General features: G+C 40.3%; 1 protein-coding gene across 1 annotated transcript; it reads left to right on the plus strand.

Annotated features, from left to right (window-relative positions):
• The first annotated feature begins 2,627 nt into the window (after positions 1-2,627).
• LOC115811279 (NACHT, LRR and PYD domains-containing protein 3-like) lies at positions 2,628-15,363 on the plus strand. Its single transcript, XM_030773426.1, has 14 exons — positions 2,628-2,702; positions 3,879-4,016; positions 4,240-4,278; positions 4,484-6,230; positions 6,478-6,561; positions 9,465-9,632; positions 10,367-10,435; positions 10,704-10,865; positions 11,226-11,393; positions 12,331-12,405; positions 12,665-12,811; positions 13,135-13,293; positions 13,446-13,557; positions 15,349-15,363. Exons 1-14 carry the CDS (start codon positions 2,687-2,689, stop codon positions 15,361-15,363), a joined length of 3,099 nt encoding a protein of 1,032 aa, XP_030629286.1. The 5' UTR covers positions 2,628-2,686.
• Positions 15,364-21,054: the final 5,691 nt, after the last annotated feature.

The following is a 21,054-nucleotide window of genomic DNA, read 5'->3' on the forward strand; positions in this document are numbered from 1 at the left end:
TTTGTACTGAAGTCCAGCTGGATATTATTAATTGGTGGAAATTAACAAGGGTAAAACGAGGTTAATAAATGGAACAAACAGAATCAGGTGAGGGGTGGAGACACACACAGAACGGGAGCGCAAGACATTTCAAAATAAAAGTCCCAAGCAAGGTGCAGGCTGTGACACTGATTTAAAGCAGCATGATCGTCTGTTCTGACTGCTTGAGAATACAGGTCTGTGTCTACTACACAGAGGTGTGAAATGTAGTAATGAAAAAAAGAAAGTGCAGAACCGAGAGTGAATGTTTAATATTTCTCTCTATTTCTCTCTTAACATGACGGGCAATGTTTTTTTATTTAACAAACACTGGGAGTATTATAAAGAGACAATGAAAACTGGTATGAAACGACACAAATGGATGATACGTAAAGGCAGTCCTTTTGTTGCCTAGATACATGAACAGCCAATGGTAGAGTGAGGCTGACTGAAGGGGTGTAAATATTTGGACAGGACATTTGGTAGACAAATCCACTCTTCAGCTGGATCTCTGTTCTGTAGCCAACACTCTTTTCAGCTTTCTAATTTGAAGAAAAAGATCATGTTTTCTCCACTCCGCTTCAATAAGATAACATTTCCTGTCTTCTGGCTCAGCAGTATTAGTCATAAGTAAGATAATGATATGTATATGTATTAGTCATAAGTAAGATAATATGTATATCTATATGAATATGTATTAGTCATAAGTAAGATAATGATATGTATATGTATTAGTCATAAGTAAGATAATATGTATATCTATATGTATATGTATTAGTCATAAGTAAGATATGTATATGTATTAGTCATAAGTAAGATAATGATATGTATATGTATTAGTCATAAGTTAGATAATATGTATATCTATATGTATATGTATTAGTCATACATCGGCCACTCAGTCCCCTTAGTGTTAGAGGGTTACAGGAAAGAGGAGCCAGCGAGAACATCATCAAAGCTGCAGAAAAAGCGTTGAAGTGGCTGTGGATAGAGAGGGGTGATCCATGGTGTAGCAAGCTGGGGACTGATCACCCCCGGCTGGGTTGCCCGGGTGAGGGTGTCTGTCTGATGATCCAAGATCCGAAACACCCTATGACCCAAAGCTCATCACTGATGATTTGTTCAAGTGGCACCACCTGGTGTTTCAACAAACTAGAAGAACTTTCATTTAAGTGCATGTGTTTATTTTTGTTTTGGAAGCTCTGTCTTCTAAAATAATTTGTGTTAACATCACAGTCTAGATTCTAGACAGCTTTGTTTGGAGTTTTAAAAATGTCTTTTTTTTTTTTTTTTTTACATAGCAAATGCTCCATGCTCCAGTCCAGCTGATTAGTATGTCTATTCAGGAGTAATGGAATGAGTGAATATTTCAGATGCAAGGCTGCAGTGGAATAGTCAAAAAAATGACACCCTATGTCCTTTCCTAACCACTTTGCCTTGACCTCAATGGAAAGCGTCATGAAGTCAGAGAAAGATGTGCAGGAGAATTCATAAGGACTTAGGAAAACACAGCCGCGATGCTAAGAGAATCCCACTGCACTTACACTAGACTACGTAATTATGCGACGGTGGGTGTTATTGTCGTGGGTGAAACTACAATCAGAGAATTTCTGATTAGGATGGGTTCTGCTACAGTGTAAATGGGCTCTGCTACAGTGTTCCGAAGATGGACCACTAAAAACGCATCTTAGATACTTCGCTCCGTGCGTTACCGTGTTGCTTCACACAGGCTGTTTAAACGGGGACAACCCGGTGAAAAATATTAGACCTATTACTACCATTATCAAGGTTGAGACTGAAGCAATAAAAAAGGAATATAGGCTACCAGTCACAAAAGTGAAATGAAATGGTTGTCACATTCAGAATGGTTGCTCACACTCACCTTTCACTCATATTTATTAACATGAATCCCAATTAGTATGATTGCATGGAGTGTATTTAGCCTAATTGTTATTGAATTAAACTGTTATTTGTATTTGTGGATTGTATTTAATGGTTAAATTTATGCAAGATGCAAGGTATTACATGTGAGGCCTACAAATCAACCACTGTGCATATCATCATTCCTAAGATTCAACCTGCTGAATTTAAAACATCATCTGGGTTAAAAGGGTCTCATATCACTGGTCAGTCACGGATCGTTTGTTATGGTGAATGGCCGGGGGTTTGGGGTTAAGTGCCTTGCCATGGATGTGGGAGCGGAAAGCACTGTTCACCCACTTCCTCCGGCCACATTTTTCCCGCTGGCTTTTCCAGCCCGCTTCCCGAACCATTAGGCCACGGCTGCCTTCATTGATGCTCAAGTGCCAAATCATTACTAATGGATATTTATCTTTGTTACTTCTTTTGACTTTTATGAGTCTTATTTCTGTGTATATTTTTACATTTACCGAGTTCAAAATGATTATTTATATGTGCCGTTCCAAAAGTCCGAATAAGAGTCACAGTTAGTGCAGAATGGTACTTTTTTTCTCTGGCTCGGAGGGGCGCTGGGGGTGCGGGGGGGCGGGGCTCGCCCAGGGAGCCATACAAGCTGGAGCCGCCGCTGCACCCCTGGTGTTAACATGGCACATAGATACTTCCTGGTCATTTCTCTCAGGACATTCCCTAAACTATAAACACTGTCCGACTGCATCCCAAATATAAAAATGAAACGAGTTGACAGAAGATGGAACAACGAAAACGTAAGTATGGATTAAGTATGTAAGTAAGTAAGTAAGTAAGTAAGTATGGATTAACCGAAAACGACAGCTTTTCCTTAAGCCTTGACATGTCCGTTGCTTTCCAACACAAAACCGACGTGCCTCACCGCATCAACCCGAGCCAAAGTTGTATGAATCTCTGTCCGCTATGCGGGCGGGATGTTATGTGTTTATAGCGGTTTGCCTGGAATTACATGTTAAAGCAGCAGTCGGATATGCAACGTCATGTCAGTGCTGAACCGACTTATGTAGCCTATGCTAAGTGGCTTCTTTGGACGGCGACGTAGCTATTATAAGTTTTTATATTATTAATATAGTTGTGTTTTTTTCTAACTACATATCAAGTTTTTTTTTTTTAATTAATTTATATACTGTGTGATTCGTGAGCTCGAATATTGTTCAATTCCGATGAATTTTTCATCTTAAGTTGCCGTTTTTTTCATGTAGCGCTTTATCGTAGTTCGAAAGCAATTTAGTGCCTCGTTATCACACTGTAAGCATGTTTATAAAACAGAACGGTGAGTGTGTTGTTTTGATTATACTAATAAATAAAGACATGAGGTCGGAAGACTGCGTGTTACGGGTCAGTTTTATGCGTACCCAGCGCGTGCACAAAGGAAAAACGGTCCGGTTAGTAAGACATCTTTTTGTTTAGCCCATGTAGACGGCGTTAGGAGGAGACCAGTTACAGTAAGTGGATACGGCGATAGTACGTGATATCAGGAAACTAGAAAGCGGATACTGAACTTGGGTATGGTGAAAATAAACTAAGACCGAACTTTTCAAACACTCATATTTAACCAATATAGGCTACTTTAAAATGTACAGCTAATGTTAATGTGACAGGCAGGTTAAATATGACGGTCAGTATAATAATGGGAGCTGAAGTGGTAAACTGTTGCTATTAGTGTAGTAATTGGAGATGTAGAGTTAAACTGTGATTGTAAATATAATATTGGGTTTAGTGAAGATTTACTGTGATTATTATCGTGATGAATCTGCTTTAGTGCCATTATCCATAAAACAATAATTATTGTTGAAACAGAAGAGTCCAGCATATGGATTCCGTTGCGGAAAATAACCCATTGTTCCAGTTCAGCATTGATCAGATTCCTTATCTTCCTCTTTCTTTCTGTCTCTTTCTGTTCTCTCCTCCAGAGGAGCAGAGTGTTGGTTGTCACTCTGCTGAGGGTCTGAGTGTCAGTGTGTCAGCTCAGACTGGAGGTCACAGCACAGCAATAATACTCCATAACAACGTATTTCACGATAAGGTTACATTCACAACCACTGTTTCTGGTAAAGAGCAAATAAAAAAACACTTTCTTCATCTCTCTTTTTATCAGAACAGGAGAATGCAGAACAGAAAAATACATTATCCACATACAAATATACAATATCCATAGCCAGCTGACTATGTTAGATTTAATCCAGAATAGACTCCTCTGTTCTGTTTTGGATGGTACAGTATATACTATAGTTCCAGGTGTCACTCTTAACTGATACTGTCACATTTCCACAGGAAGCAGTAACCCTGCAGACATACACTCACAGAACCCAGGTAAGTACCACACTCAGTTAAAATTGACAAATTAACACAGACTACAAACTCAGCATCTCTGAATACAATACAGACTTTATTTTTTCATTAGTTTTTCCTCTGTTTTATCAGATCTTCTTCTGAGAGATCATGTACAGAATATATTCAGATTACCTTGAATGATAATAACCAGATTTGATAATAGCCATGTCTTTATTATTTTTAGGGAAAGCCTTACAAAACCTTAAAGATGACTATAAGGAGTGGATCTGCTCTCAGTATGCATATGTGACAGAATATAACTCCCTCCCTGGTGAAAATGTGCTGCTGACTGACCGCTACTCTGAGCTGCTGATCATTCAGAGACACAGAGAACAGAGTGAGAGAGAGACAGAGATTCGCTCCAGAGGAGAGCAGTTCTTCAGTGCAAGAGACAGTGAAAAGTACAGCAGCATCACTGTGGACCAGTTTTTCAGTCCAGATGATCGTAGACTCACTCCAAAAGCAGTTGTTCTCCAGGGAAACTCTGGAAATGGCAAATCCTTCACTGCACAGAAGATTATGTTGGATTGGGCATCTGGAACACTCTATACAGACCATTTTGATTTTATTTTTCACCTGAAGTGTAAAGAGATGAACCAAATTTCTGGAGAGAAGAGTCTGGTGGAGCTCCTGAGATACAGTCAGAGTTTAACACCAGCACAGATCTCACAGATATTACAGCACTCACCAGAGAGAGTTCTCTTCCTCATAGACGGCTTTGATGAACTCAAACTCTCACAAGACAACATGTCCACCCCATCTTTGCCCACTGATGTCCAAACTCCAGCCTCACCTGAGTCCACTCTGAAAGCCGTGCTAAGTGGATGCCTCCTGCCTAAGTCCTTCCTGCTGGTCACCACCAGGTCTACAGCTACAGACACACTGAACAAATTGCTCAAAAAACAACCTCAACGATTTACTGACATTATGGGCTTCTCTGAGAGGGGGGTGAAGGAGTACTTCCAGAGGTTCTTTAAAGATGATCAGCTCTTACAGACACAGGCATATGAGCTTGTGAAAGCAAATGAAACCCTCTTCACTGCCTGCTTCATCCCTGTGATCTGCTGGATCATCTGCACAGTTTTCAGAGAGAAATATGAAGTTTACAAAAACTCAATTAATTATTTGGACACATCCGCCTCCATATATGTTGACTTTGTGTCCACTCTGCTGGAGCACCACTGCCAGGGTTTGAGTCAGTCTGTCCCCAGCCTGCTGAGGAGTCTGGGCCAGCTGGCAGAGAGAGGGATGGTGGAACAGCAAGTCCTGTTTGATGAGAAGAGTGTGTCTGAGACAGTGTCAGATCCTACCAGCAATCCATTCCTGTGTAAGTTTCTCTTGAAGAGAAGAATCCGCCAGGAAACGATGTTCAATTTCGTGCATCTCAGTTTTCAGGAGTTCTTCACTGCTCTTTACTATGCTCTGCTGAATGAAGAGGAGTCCCAGAGGGTAGTCAGAGAGATTCTTCAACCATTAGAGAAATCATGGGGTACACAAGAGAGCAAGAACAAACAACACCTCCTGCCAGTGATCCAGTTTCTCTGTGGTCTCTCTAATAAGAATGTGAGTGTTTCTCTCAGACACAACTTGTCTGTTTCTCACTGTATTCAAGCCCAGCTGAAGGGATGGATACTGCAGGCAATGAAAAAGAGTAATGGTCGTGTCAGTAGCGAATCAGTGATGTTCATTTTCCACTGTCTATATGAGCTCCATGAAGAGGAAGTTCTGAGGAAAGCTATGGAGGGTTGGGAGGCTGTTACATTTTCTTCTATTATCCTGAGAAGGACAGACTATTGGGTGCTGCAGTACTGTCTGCAGTTCTGTCCACGCATCCGAAAACTCCATCACATGGGGATTCTCTCATGCTACAGTCTGACTCCAGAGACACTGAAGATTCTTCAGCCTGCAGTGTGCAGGAGTGAGGTATTATGGTGAGTACCTCTGGTGACCTTTCTTTAACACACCTCTAGAGATTTCACACCTGACTTGACCAAGTACCACATGTCATAAGACTCTACTCATTTTAACTTTGACCAAATATGGACAGTTAGTAACATTATTCTGCTTTACATTCTTTACACAAAATTTTTTTTTCACTAATTTAGAGGTGTGATGCTTTGGACTGAGGTTTTGATTTCATTGATTCATGCAGTAATTTCTAATCTTTTAATGGTGAAGGTTGTTGGTGGAGAAGCTCTCAGATGATGATGTAGGTTTACTGGTTTCAGCTCTGGGGGAAGGAAAGGTTCTACACAAACTGAGGTAAGTAACTGTGTAAATATCCTAACACATCACAAATATCAAACTTTACAGCACTGTTGAGTTATCTCCTTTTATTTTCAGTATTATCTCTATCATTTTGTAGCAGGCCAGTCTACTTTGGCACTGATGGTACAGCGTCTGATAAAATGAGTATTGACCCTGATTTGACCCATGTTCAAGATGGTCTGTATTAATGAATAAAGTTCACAGACATCACACCACAGCCCTGAGTGTCAGAGCTAGTGCAGCACACTCAGAACTCCCTCTATCTATCTGTCTCTCTAGAACATACATGTCTTGAACTGCTGATGGATATGTAGATCATGACATAGAGTGATATTCACTTCACTGACATTCAAGCTAAACAAAGACTGGATATACACAGAGCGCTCTGTCCACAACACAGTATACACAGTGCTGTATGTATATATCTATATTCTGCATGCATGTGTGTGTATGTGTGTATGTCAGTGGCAAGCCGTGACTATCAGAACTGGGCCCTTGATACCTTCCCCCTAAAAAATCACTAACGAAAACTACGGGGTATTTTTGACATTGACTAAGCATAGTTGTTAGTTAGTACTAAGCTAGGTCTCATGTCTGAGTGAGTCCGTGGCGAGTCTCTCAGTGTTCCCCTAGGGGTGCTGGGGGGTACTGCAGGGGGTATATGAGAGAAAATGGAAACTGACATTTAAGAATAAATCATGAAAATAGGTTATTGCAATTTTTAAGTTAAATTAGGACTACACAGAGACAAATTAAAACATGTATTTCAGTTTATTAAACAGAGCTATTTATTGAGCACCGGATCTGGCTTCAGGTTAGAACACCCTCAGTGTCTGCTTGGTAAATAGTGTAGGAGAGGTCGGGACACAGACGGACAGATGGCCTTCTTAAATGAAGACAAGCTCCTCCGACAGGAAACGAACACACTAAAAAGAACTTAACCAGAGCCTCAGAAACACCGCCAGTTTCGTGATTAATACATAGGGATGGGATTTACATCTGCTTCACATGACCGGTCCTCAGCACTGTGCTTTTTATGCAGTTAGCTGCTAGTTAGCAGCACCGTGAAGCTATCTCATCTTCAACGGCATCTCCGGACTTTTTCAGAGGAAAACCTCATGAATTCACATCATGCCAAGAGAAGATGAGCAAAGCCTTAAGTACATCGGCAGAAGCACGTGAAGCATCGTATGCCGTTTCTTTACTTTTGGCTAAAGCTAAAAAGCCATTTAGCCTCGATGTCCTGTTCTCATCAAACAGGAACTGATTATTCCCGCCGCTACTGTGTTTGCTGAGACCACGGTGGATAAAATAGCAGCAGACAGGATCAAAACTGTATCGCTGTCAAATGACACTGTTTCGCGTGGAATTATCAAGACAGAGACTGATGAGCAACTGGTGGATAAACCCAGGGCTGGTGAGTCATTTTCACTTCAGCTGGATGAATCAGTTGACATCGGTGGACAGGCACATTGCTTTTGCAAGATATGTGGATACTAACGACATTCGCGAACACATACTTTTTGGCAAAACTCTGGAGGGGAAAACAACTGGACAGGATATTTTCAACATCGTTAGTTCATTTTTCTCAGAAAATGGAATCAGCTGGAAATCCTGTACTACTGTGCGTACCGACGCAGCAGCATCAGGGACTGGCCGTGTCCAAAGCACATGAGGCAGGAGAATCCTGAAGTAGTGCAGACATACTGTGTTATACACAGGGGCGCCCTGGCATCAACGAAGATGAGCCTAGAGCTTCATTCCCTTTTGAACGATGCTGTCAAGGTCATAAACTTAATAAACATGCATTACTTATGGGTTATCACATCTGAAACCAGACAGGTTGTGAAGCAGGTGTGTGACAATCAGTTGGTTTGACTTTTATTCATATAGATAAATATGAAAATACCTGGACGGAACAGATGCAGCCATTGTAGCCTTCGCTCCTGTCTGCTACCGCATGCACGTTGCATTGAACCATTAAAGCTGGAGCAGAAGTGATGGCTCAAGTTACTTGTTGATTGTTAGAAAAGAACTTAGAATTACGAGAAATAAAGTCAGAAATCAGACAGCTCATAAAACTTAGTTTAGTAAAAGATAAAAAGAGAGAGAGATGAAAAGCGCAGTACGAGGATGTGTAAATATGTTTCATAATTAATAATATGCCAATATTACATCAGCATTACAACATTTGCCTGATTTAATGTGACTTTCGATATAAACCACACCCACTTCTGGTCTACTACCCTAATACAGAGACAGATAATTTTGTTGGTTGAACAGATAAAGATAATGACGTCTCTGTACACCTCTAATACATATATATATATGTGTGTGTGTGTGTCTGTGTGTGTGTCTGTGTGTGTATAAGTGCATATGTTGATGGAGTTAAACTCCTGTTTGAATTAAGACAGTAACAGACTTATGATTCAGCTCCACTGTTCAGTCAGGATAAAGACACAGGATTATTACAACACACAGCAGGACTGTATCTGTGTGTATCTATGTGGAGTGTTAATTTTATGGTCATGGCCCAAACCCAAATCACTCAAATAAAACACACTTTGTGTGTTTGTGTGTGTGTGTGTGTGTGTACGTGCGTATGTTCATAGATGCTATTGCGGCAAAATTTCTAACGTCATTTATCACAAATGATCACTTTTTGTTCTTGCGACATTGAAAGATCTACTATTTTTAAAAGATAGGATTATGAAAATATTCACAGATTCCATGTGGTGATGGTCTGTCAGCTGTTAATGAATTTTACGTGTGTACGTGCGTGTGTGTGTGTGTGTGTGTGTGTGTGTGTGTGCGCGTGTGCATGTGAGTGTGTGTGTGCCTGTGTGTGTGTGTGTGTGTGTGTACACTGAAACTTTTTATTTGTTTATCTCATACAGACTGATGAAGAGTACCCTGTCAGATCAGGGTGTGCAGCAGGTCCTCAGTTCTCTCAGCAAACAGAAGTCTGTTGATGAGGTTTCCCTCACAGTGAAGACCATCACTACCAAGACTGCTGTCATGTTCCTAGACTGGATCCAGAAGATAAATATTAGAGTTGGCATAAGGTAACACTTTTTGAACACATGAATGGAAACTTTATCCAAATTAAACCAATTTTAATGGCAACAGGGTAAAAGTGATACGTCCTTATAACGGACAACGTGACAGTTATTTCATCACGAAAAAAAAAAAAGTTTAAAATCTGTTAAACTTCTCAGTGAAGACCATCACTGCCAGCACTGTTGTCATCATGAACAACTATGAAGAAAATAAGATAATGGCTTTTTCACCCCATAGACAAAACACATTTCACCTGCTTGTTTCCAACAGTAAGTCTGTTCTCCAACTCAAAGCTACAAAATAATAGTCTGTCTCTTTATTACTCCTCATTGCTTTGGTAGACAATGCTCATCTTTCTGGATCATGTGTAGATGACTTAGTTCATTCCTCTGTATAAGCACATGCTGTGTGTGTTCTCTGAATGAATGTTGTGTCTGGTGTGTCTGTCTAACTCTCTAAAAGCAGCACTATGATGGTCAATCAGACATTTGGTCAGATCATTCAGAAAACACATTCACAGTATCTGACTAACAACAGGGTTTATTACTGACTGTATATGACATAGAGAAGAGCCTGGATATGGAGAGAGCTGTGTTCATTACATCAGGTTGTCTGTTCACTAGTTACTGTAGTGGTCTCTATGTTCATTACTGACTGTGTTTATTTGACTCACAGTTGTGTTCAGTTGGTCCTGTGTTCATTACTGACAGTCTCATTGACTCTGTGCTCTTACTGACAGTGTTAGTGACAACAAGGACAATACTGAAAGTGTCTGCTCAGCTCTGCGTGTGTTAACACTTGGAGAAGGGTAAGAAACTCTTTATTAACCTCTCTCTCAGTGTCATTTTGGACTGTAAATATGTTTGTGTTTTCAGTCACATCTGTATCATTAACATAACATTGCAAAAAGAATGTAATAGAAATTACATTGTAACTGTATAGTGTATATACATCCTCTAATGAGCACAGGAAAATGCTAAGGGTTATGTGATGTCTTTGCTGTGAGATTTCGTGAGGTAAGTCTGCAGTAAATGTGTAAATGCAGATGTGTGTGTGTGTCTGTGACTGGCTTTCAGGCCATTTCCTGTAGAGATCATGTGGATGTATGGATTGTCCAAGACACAGACTGAACCGTCGCTCCTTGGAATCCGCCTCAGGTGTCCACGCTCAGAGATATCCAACATCGATTGGACAACATTCACCCAGATACTTTACAGATTAAAAATCTCCAGAAAGAAGTATGTTCCCTGACATGTGACCCCTTTTCTCTAAAACACTCTCTCTTTTTCGCTTGCTTGACCAAATAACTGACATGAACACAACACAACGATAAATACAGCATCTGTCTATTTCTCTCTCTCTCTCTCTCTGTCTCTCTCTCTCTCTCTCTCTCTGTCTCTCTCTGTCTCTTGACTGACTCAGATCTTGATCTTAGGCTGTCTTTCTCTAATATTCATTGTTCAGTATTGGTTTGATAGTGTTCTCTACACAGCTCTCTAGAGTTTGAAGAGTAGTTCAGTGCTCTGCTGTCTTTCCTACACGCTGTGCCTTGCATTGTGTACCTCTTTGTGTGGTAATTATTGTCGTTATTCTCACAGTTCTCCTGAGTGTGATGAGTGGTATGATGCTTTGCTGTCTCTGCTGTCTTTCCTGCACTCTGTGCCTGGTCTGACAGACGTGGATCTGAGAGTGTTTAGACTGTCTGAGAACTGGGCTGCCAGGTTCCTCTCCCTCATCCACACCTGCCCCAGTCTAGAGGACATCAGGTAAGAGATACATTTGCCCATACATTAAGCTGTTTGTTTGTGTGGGTGTGTGTGTGCATCAGACATTGAGAAAACATAAAATTTTGCTGTTTGTTAATCACTGGCTTGTATTTATTTGACTCTGTGTTCATTACTGACTGTGTTTAGTTGACTCTGTGTTCATCGCTAACTGTGTTTAGTTGACTCTGTGTTCATTGCTGACTGTATTTAGTTGACTGTGTTCATTGCTGACTGTGTTGAGTTGGCCCTGTGTTCATCGCTACCTGTGTTGAGTTGACTCTGTGTTCATTGCTGACTGTGTTGAGTTGACCCTGTGTTCATTGCTGACTGTGTTTAGTTGACTCTTTGTTCATTGGTGACTGTGTTCAGTTGACCCTGTGTTCATCGCTGACTGTGTTGAGTTTACTCTATGTTCATTGCAGACTGTGTTGAGTTGACTCTGTGTTCATTGCTGACTGTGTTGAGTTGGCCCTGTGTTCATCGCTACCTGTGTTGAGTTGACTCTGTGTTCATTGCTGACTGTGTTGAGTTGACCCTGTGTTCATCGCTACCTGTGTTGAGTTGACTCTGTGTTCATTGCAGACTCTGTTGAGTTGACCCTGTGTTCATCGCTACCTGTGTTGAGTTGACTCTGTGTTCATTGCAGACTGTGTTGAGTTGACTCTGTGTTCATTGCTGACTGTGTTTGAAGTGACTCTGTGTTCATTGCTGACTGTGTTGAGTTGACTCTGTGTTCATTGCTGACTGTGTTGAGTTGACTCTGTGTTCATTGGTGACTGTGTTTGAAGTGACTCTGTGTTCATTGCCGACTGTGTTGAGTTGACTCTGTGTTCATTGCTGACTGTGTTTAGGTGACTGGGTTCATTGCTGACTGTGTTGAGTTGACTCTGTGTTCATTGCTAATTGTGTTGAGTTGACTCTTTGCCCTGATTGACAGTGTTCAGGTGAAAGAAGACTGTTTTCAGGCCTTCTACCAGTGTCTCAGTGTATCAGTTGCTGATGGAAACTTCAGGTAATAAGCTCTTAATGAACCACTTTCTCTGTCTGATTTTCAGTTATAGACATGTCTGTATTTTCCATCGTTATTGTTAATAACGTAACCAATCATTCCAAATTTTAATACAGAACACATGAGAACTGTAATGTATGTATACATTGTAGTTATGCAAACAGATTCAAGTGAATGATGATGTAATGTCTACGCTGTCAGATTTCATACAGTAATTCTGTAGATGTGTAATTGTAACTCTGTGTTTCTGACTGGGTTCCAGGTTCACTTTTAAAGATGAGAGATTGGTTGATGGATTCCCTAAACCACTCCCACATATCTGTTTCTTTGGTCCAGAGTCAGAGAGATCCAACATCAACTGGACAAGACTGACAGAGATCATTTACAGAATAAAAGACTCCAGACAGAAGTATGTTCTTTCACTTTATACGGATTCCTCCAGATGTTTAATAAAGTAAAATGCTCACTACAAATGAAGACACTGCGTACAAGAGATATCACTTTTTAATCATTTTAAATAGTTTTTTTTCTCTCATCATCTCTCTCTCTCTCTTTCTCTCTGTGTCTTTCTCTGTCTCTCTTTTCATGTCTCTCACAGACACATACACATGCGTGCACACGCACATACACACGCACTCACACTCACACACACATTAGATGCTTTGCTAACAGAATATTTTGTGCTGCTTGTATGCTGTATGTTGGTTGTGTGTTAATCATTTTCTCTTGCAGTTCTCCAGAGTTGGATGAGCAGTTTGATGCTCTGCTGTCTTTCCTGAACTCTGTGCCTGGTCTGAAGAAGGTGGAACTGATTGTGATCAGTCTGACTGAGAGCTGGGCTGCCAGGATCCTCTCCCTCATCCAGACCTGCCCCAGTCTACAGGACATTGGGTAAGAGAAACCCTTGCCCATGAATGCATACGTTGTTCTGATTGTTTAAGTGTGTATGATTTATGAAGATTATTAAAAATGTGGTAGTCATGGTCTGAGTTTATGGTCTGTGTGTATTTGGGTATGTAGTATGTCTGTTTTTTGTACTTTAGTGTTTGTGCAGGTGAAGATGGGGAAGGTTTATTACTGGAGGAAGGAATCAGGTCACTGCAGCACTCTCAGATACGTCCAGACTGCACTCTGACTGTTCATGGGTTTGTATCTGTAAAATGTTTATAATTATTTGTACTAGAAACACACACTCTGTACTAGGAATGGCCAGTGAAAAATTTCACATTTTTAATATCCTCTTGGTTTTCTTTATTCAAATTACAGGTAACCTGAATGCACCACCTAAAAAAAGTAAAATATAAGTGTTTATCATGCAGAGTTGGTGCCGGCACACAGATTAGGCATTTCACATTATAACACTGATCATCTCGGTTCTGGTTATTTTATTCAGTAAACATTATAAAGGCAGTTCAGGGTCTAGTATTGAAATGTCTTGCACTCTCAGCCGCAACAGAGAACTATTCAGTTGAAATTCAACTCAATTTTGTTTCTATAGCACTTTTTACAGTTAAGTTATCCTGAACCCCCAAGTGAACAAGCTTAAGGTGACAGTGGCAAGGAAAACTCCCTAAGATGTAGTGAGGAAGGAGGACGAACCCTTCCTCCTCTAGCTGGCATCAGAAATAAAGCTATTTACAGTATAAAATAGTCCAAAGACTTCCATATTCCACACCATATAAAATCACTCATGGCATATTTACTGTACAGAAGATATTAGGAGTTCTAGATGTATGGAATATAAGTTAATTTGATAATCATAGTTTTCATATCAGTAAGTTTGTCTTTAAGTACGAATAGCTGAATAGTGGTTACCAGTACTATAGTTAATACTGGGATTATTCCGTTGGTAAAGAGGACAGGTTGGTCACAGTTCCACAGTCAGGTGGAGAGTCAGTAACACAGGTAAACCACAGCCTGTAGCGTGAGGGAATATGGTGTGAGGGATGTGTGAGTCTGGCTAGAGACAGGAGCAGAATCTTGCAGACTCCAGGTTGGGAGTAGGTGTTCTAGTCCACAGGGCCAGGGCAGGGAACAGGAGCTCATAGGCTTCATTTTGGGAGTTGGGGGCTTGGGAATAGACAGAATAGGCACCTCATTGTCAGAGCAGAGAAGAAAAGAGGGAAGGAGACTGTTTGTAACGTTGACGCAACGCAGCAACAACATTTTAAAAACGTTTTAAAGTGACTTTGATTTGAATGCAGAACTAGCGCACCAGCAGGCCCATTTAATGCAGCGTAAAAACTAAAAAAGAGAGAGACAGTGGGCATCACAACCCAAAGGTTCCCCTGAGATATCAACAAATCTCTCTTCCATCATCAACAAACAAGTAATTGTATGTGAATAGAAGGGAGACAGCACCAACACCTCAGTCCACCAAAAATACACTGTGTCCATGGTCCACTGCTTCTATGGAAATTAGCTGTATACGCTGGGCTGAATAGGGAAGACTTTAGTCTAGACTTGAAGTCAGAGAATGTGTCTGAATTCCAGACATTTGTCAGAAGACTACTCCATAGTTCTGGAGCCATTTAGAAGAAGGATCTGACTGTAGATTTTGCTGCTGTAGGTAGTGAAAGGTAGATATGCATTTTGTGACCTTAGAGAATCACAAAGACTGTACCTAAGCAGATTTTTGTAATCAAAACATAACTCAACAGGCAAACAGATAATATTACATAGTGTAAGATTAATATGCTCAAACATCCTAGATTTTGTTAGACCTGTTATAATTGCATATAATGCAACGAACTTCTGTGCATCATGCAAGGACAGCATACTCCTTATTATTACAGAGATGAAAGAAGGATGTTTTAGCAACATAGAGGATTACAGTAGTGTTTGGTTATTATTTTTGTCTCTGTGTTTACGGAGAGCTGTAGATGAAAGTGTGGTTTGTGAAGAGCAGAGTTATGATGTGTTCTGTGTCTCTGATTCTTTATGAAGGAGGAGATGCACTAAACCCACTGACCAGTGCACTGAGGACAAGGACAGAAATCTCACCTGCAACAAGAGTGTGAAGCTTCAGCTCTGTGGAGATTCCTTCACAGTCCTGCATAAGTAAGAGAGTTGAAAAATTACATTACATACAAATGGACATTAACCACAAGTCTAATGCAATATATGTTTGAGATTCTGCATTATAATGGAGATTTTTGTCCTGAGTGATTGTGGGATTTTTCATGAGATAAGTACAAAAACAGCTTCAGATTCACTTTAGAGCTTATTCAGACACACATTCCATCAGCACCAAAATAATCTCGCTATGTCAGGATTCTCAGTTAATCACTTCACTGTATTATTTGTTTTGTGTTTATTTCTATTTATGCAGTCAATGACTGATATTCTGTTGTGTTTATCAATTAATACTGATCATTTATGCAAGTGTCTCAGATTTAACAGTTAACAATATCTCAGTGGGGTCTCTCTAGATTATAATCATACTGGCAAGTTTTCAAACTTGCGTTCCTTGAATGTTGTAGATTGCCAGGAAAAATGGTACATTCTCCAAGATCTAGATGAAACTTGTCAAAGGACACAAACTGTTGATTTTCTTTCAGTAATTAGCTGTTATTCACAAATCATATCAGGAAATCTGAGAGTAATTTACTAACATCTGAAATGTTATGAAATATTGTGATGCAGCAGAATAGACACTGGTCTACCACCATAGAGCCCTGGGTTTATGTCCTGGCAGTGGCAATTCAGACTGATTAGAGGCAGACAGTTCTGGGCAGTACAGTGTGACCCTCAGCACATGTTTCAGTTCCTAGAACAAGACCTACAGGGTCTGGTACAAAGACATGGTCCGGTTGGTGTCTCAGTGTAACGATTGACCTGGGAATCGAACCCGGGGCTCTGGCATAGAAGCCCAGAGCCTTACCCCTGTGCCACCAAGTGGTAGACCCAAAAGCAGAGAGCAAGGCAAAAGTGATTGAGTAAGATGGTTCCTTTTAATAGGCAAATCTGGGTAGAGGTATCCAAGGGGGTCAGGCAAAAATCAGAAAACAAATCCAGGCAGAAGTCAAAACCAGTGAGCAAAGATATCCAATGTCAACACCAGGGAAAACAGCAGGCAGAATCTTGGTCAAACAAAACAGGCAAAACAGGTTCAGCAACAGGGAAGGCAATCCAAGAAAACACACAAAAAATACTCAGGGCTTACAAGAAGGCTTTATCTAGAATTGCACACAGGGTAACAACTCAAGACTGAGCAAAGAACTGAACAGAACAGAAGACTTAAATAGACAGACAGAACAAGACACAGGTGCAAACAATACAACAATAATGAACTGAACAGGAACCAAAACTCAGACTGAGGACCCCACGTGGAAAAAAAAAGAACTACAATCCCAAAAACATGACACTCAACATGTACTGGGGGAGTCATTGACAACATGTAGACTGCATGTACCTCACCAGTCATTGTCTGGGTTGAGTGAGTAATGGGGCATTGTAATTTGAGAGATTGGGTCATGAATAACCTGGGGAGACAAAGGGGTTTTATTGTACAGTGGAGATTGTCAATATTCTGCATATCAGAAGAACAAGGGGCAGGTAAAAAAGTATATTACGGTAATTTTACAGTGAATTATTTATAGCGAACACTTCATATTTTGACTGAAATTAAGTGCATGATGGACATACTCTATCTTAAGTGGTATAACTACCATGGGAGGGAGAGAATAGCTTTTATGTCTTGAGAGGATGCATGTCAGCATGTGAGTGAAATTTAAAAATCATGATGGAATTTACCATGCAATGTTCTCCTCCCAGTTACCCAAGACCAATTTCAAATTACAGGTTGCCCTGATCCACACGACCCCTACAGCCTCCAGCTTCAACACTCACTCATAAAGGGGATTCCTGATCTTCCCAAACAAAAGGAAAACCAGGATTTCAGCAAGTACATCTACACCAGAAAGACCCACCTTTTCCGCAGAACCCTTACCTCCACAACCCACCAATTAAATCACTGGACCTCTTCTCCACCCATACCTACCACCCCCACGACTCTGTCCTCTAATGCACTTCTTATCATTCCATGATGTGAACTACACAGCACTTCTGTCTACACTGACCTATGAACACTGGCTCTTTTCACCGTGTAGATCAATCCAGTGCTTCATTGTGGTGCTCAGTACGCCATAATTTTTATCACAGGATCTCTTTGACCCACTTATAGCTCACTCCATTATATTCCTTTATCTTACCTGCATGTGTATCCAGCCTGATAATGACCTTAGCAGTGACACTTATGTAACAGTCAGCTCCTCAATGGTTATTGGCTTGGTTTTGTTCTCTGCCTGTACTAGAAGTTGCTTTGGATAAAAGTGTCTCCAAAGTGAATAAATGAACATGGAAAGGTAAGTCTGAACCACGATCACCACTAAGCTGTAGATCCACAGCAAGACCAGTGTCAGTGACTACAGCAAAAGCAGCGTCATCAGCCACCGCATCTATATCAAGATCACTGATGTCCACACTGGATCTGCACCAGCGTCACCAATGGCCAGAGCCAAATCAAGACCATCATCACTGATCTCTAAATGGAAACCAGAACTAGCATCATCATTTCCAACACCCAGAACAGTGTCATTAATCACTAGGTGTGTCCACCAGCATTATTGACATTATCTACACCCACACCATCACCACCAATCTCAAGATCATGACTAAGACCAGAGACTTTGACTGCTACATCAACACAGTGATACCCAGCATAATATGATTATCACTGGCCACTGGATCTCATTTTGATTCATGAAAATTAAGAACTGTTGTGAGCAATGTCCACATTTCTACAGAAATCTGTATCAGAACCACAGTGATGTCATTCTGAGGCTGACATCAAATGAACAATAAAAATATAGAAAACAGCCTTTAAAGATTCTATGGGTTTGATTCTGATTCTCTTACATGCAGAGCTGTTCATTTTATTGGTTGGACAGTTTGTGGGAAAACCTGATGCCTATTTTCCTCTCAGGTGTGTGTGTTTTTGTTTTTCAGGTAAACACAGGAATACGGGGATGTTGTTAAAGTCAGGGTAGTGAGCAATGAAGAAAGTTTTCCAGAGGAGGAAAAATGTTAAAAACCACAAGATAAACTAAAAATTTACTTGACATACATTGTGCAGAAAATTACTGCAAATGATATTGCAAAAGTTCAAAGGTCCTTTTTTAACCATTTTGTCCCAATGCAGCATTAACAAGGTTAGAAGAGTTTCTGGCTCAAGCACCCACATGATTAACTGTTATAAATCTAGTATAAACATGGCACAATGTTCATATAACACTGTAATCATCTCTCCCAGTCATCTGCATACAGCACCAGTGTGGGAATACTGAGGTTTCTCATAATAAGACTACAGTACAAACCTCTCTGGAGAGTTGCTTCCTCCTCAGGTCTAATCATGTGACTTAGACTTAGACCGCTGTTACTGTCATTTCCACATATGCATGTCTCATACATATAGGGAAACGAAATTGTGTTTCACAAGGACCAGAGTGCCACATAAAAAACAGTAACGCACAATAAACATTATAATGATTTAAAGTATAGTGCTTTATAATCTATGTGATCTTAAATATCTGTCAGGTATATCTTCTGTCTAATGTGTATATCTATTCAGTTCATGGAATCTCTGTTCTCACTCTATTACATATGCTGTGGTACATTCTCTAAACATAGCTGTTTATGTGTTCTCAGTGGATCCCCACATGTTCTTTCTCTGAGAGACATGAAAAATGTGAACAGTCACCTGCTTGACATACATGACATACATGTTATAGTTATAACTAATGTTTGTGGTAAGGAGGGAATGTTACAGTTATAACTAATGTTTGTGGTAAGGAGGGAATGTTACAGTTATAACTAATGTTTCTGGTGAGGAGGGAATGTTACAGTTATAACTAATGTTTCTGATGAGGAGGGAATGTTACAGTTATAACTAATGTCTCTGGTGAGGAGGGAATGTTACAGTTATAACTAATGTTTCTGGTGAGGAGGGAATGTTACAGTTATAACTAATGTTTCTGGTGAGGAGGGAATGTTACAGTTATAACTAATGTTTGTGGTAAGGAGGGAATGTTACAGTTATAACTAATGTTTCTGGTGAGGAGGGAATGTTACAGTTATAACTAATGTTTGTGGTGAGGAAGGAATGTTACAGTTAGAACTAATGTTTCTGGTAAGGAGGGAATGTTACAGTTATAACTAATGTCTCTGGTGAGGAGGGAATGTTACAGTTATAACTAATGTTTCTGGTGAGGAGGGAATGTTACAGTTATAACTAATGTTTCTGGTGAGGAGGGAATGTTACAGTTATAACTAATGTTTCTGGTGAGGAGGGCAGTATTTTATCCCTTCTTCTAAGCAGGTAAAAATACTCTGTAGTCCTAAAATTAATGATATTTTAGTGGATAATTTACAGACATCCTCTCATACAGCTGTCCACTAGACAAAGCAGTTACTGACTACACTATCAACACCCACCTGCTTCAGTAAACCCACATTCTCCATGTGCTCTCCACTCCATAACCTCCACTCTCTAACCCACCTAGACAATGCTCATCTTTCTGGATCATGTGTAGATGACTTAGTTCATTCCTCTGTGTAAGCACATGCTGTGCGTGTTCTCTGAATGAATGTTGTGTCTGGTATGTCTGTCTAACTCTCTAAAAGCAGCACTATGATGGTCAATCAGACATTTGGTCAGATCATTCAGAAAACACATTCACAGTATCTGACTAACAACAGGGTTTATTACTGACTGTATATGACATAGAGAAGAGCCTGGATATGGAGAGAGCTGTGTTCATTACATCAGGTTGTCTGTTCACTAGTTACTGTAGTGGTCTCTATGTTCATTACTGACTGTGTTTATTTGACTCACAGTTGTGTTCAGTTGGTCCTGTGTTCATTACTGACAGTCTCATTGACTCTGTGCTCTTACTGACAGTGTTAGTGACAACAAGGACAATACTGGGAGTGTCTGCTCAGCTCTGCGTGTGTTAACACTTGGAGAAGGGTAAGAAACTCTTTATTAACCTCTCTCTCAGTGTCATTTTGGACTGTAAATATGTTTGTGTTTTCAGTCACATCTGTATCATTAACATAACATTGCAAAAAGAATGTAATAGAAATTACATTGTAACTGTATAGTGTATATACATCCTCTAATGAGCACAGGAAAATGCTAAGGGTTATGTGATGTCTTTGCTGTGAGATTTCGTGAGGTAAGTCTGCAGTAAATGTGTAAATGCAGATGTGTGTGTGTCTGTGACTGGCTTTCAGGCCATTTCCTGTAGAGATCATGTGGATGTATGGATTGTCCAAGACACAGACTGAACCGTCGCTCCTTGGAATCCGCCTCAGGTGTCCACGCTCAGAGATATCCAACATCGATTGGACAACATTCACCCAGATACTTTACAGATTAAAAATCTCCAGAAAAAAGTATGTTCCCTGACATGTGACCCCTTTTCTCTAAAACACTCTCTCTTTTTCGCTTGCTTGACCAAATAGCTGACATGAACACAACACAACGATAAATATAGCATCTGTCTATTTCTCTCTCTCTCTCTCTCTGTCTCTGTCTCTGTCTCTCTCTCTCTCTCTCTGTCTCTCTCTGTCTCTTGACTGACTCAGATC

Source organism: Chanos chanos, chromosome 5 (assembly GCF_902362185.1).
Source record: "Chanos chanos chromosome 5, fChaCha1.1, whole genome shotgun sequence".
NCBI lineage: Eukaryota > Metazoa > Chordata > Actinopteri > Gonorynchiformes > Chanidae > Chanos > Chanos chanos.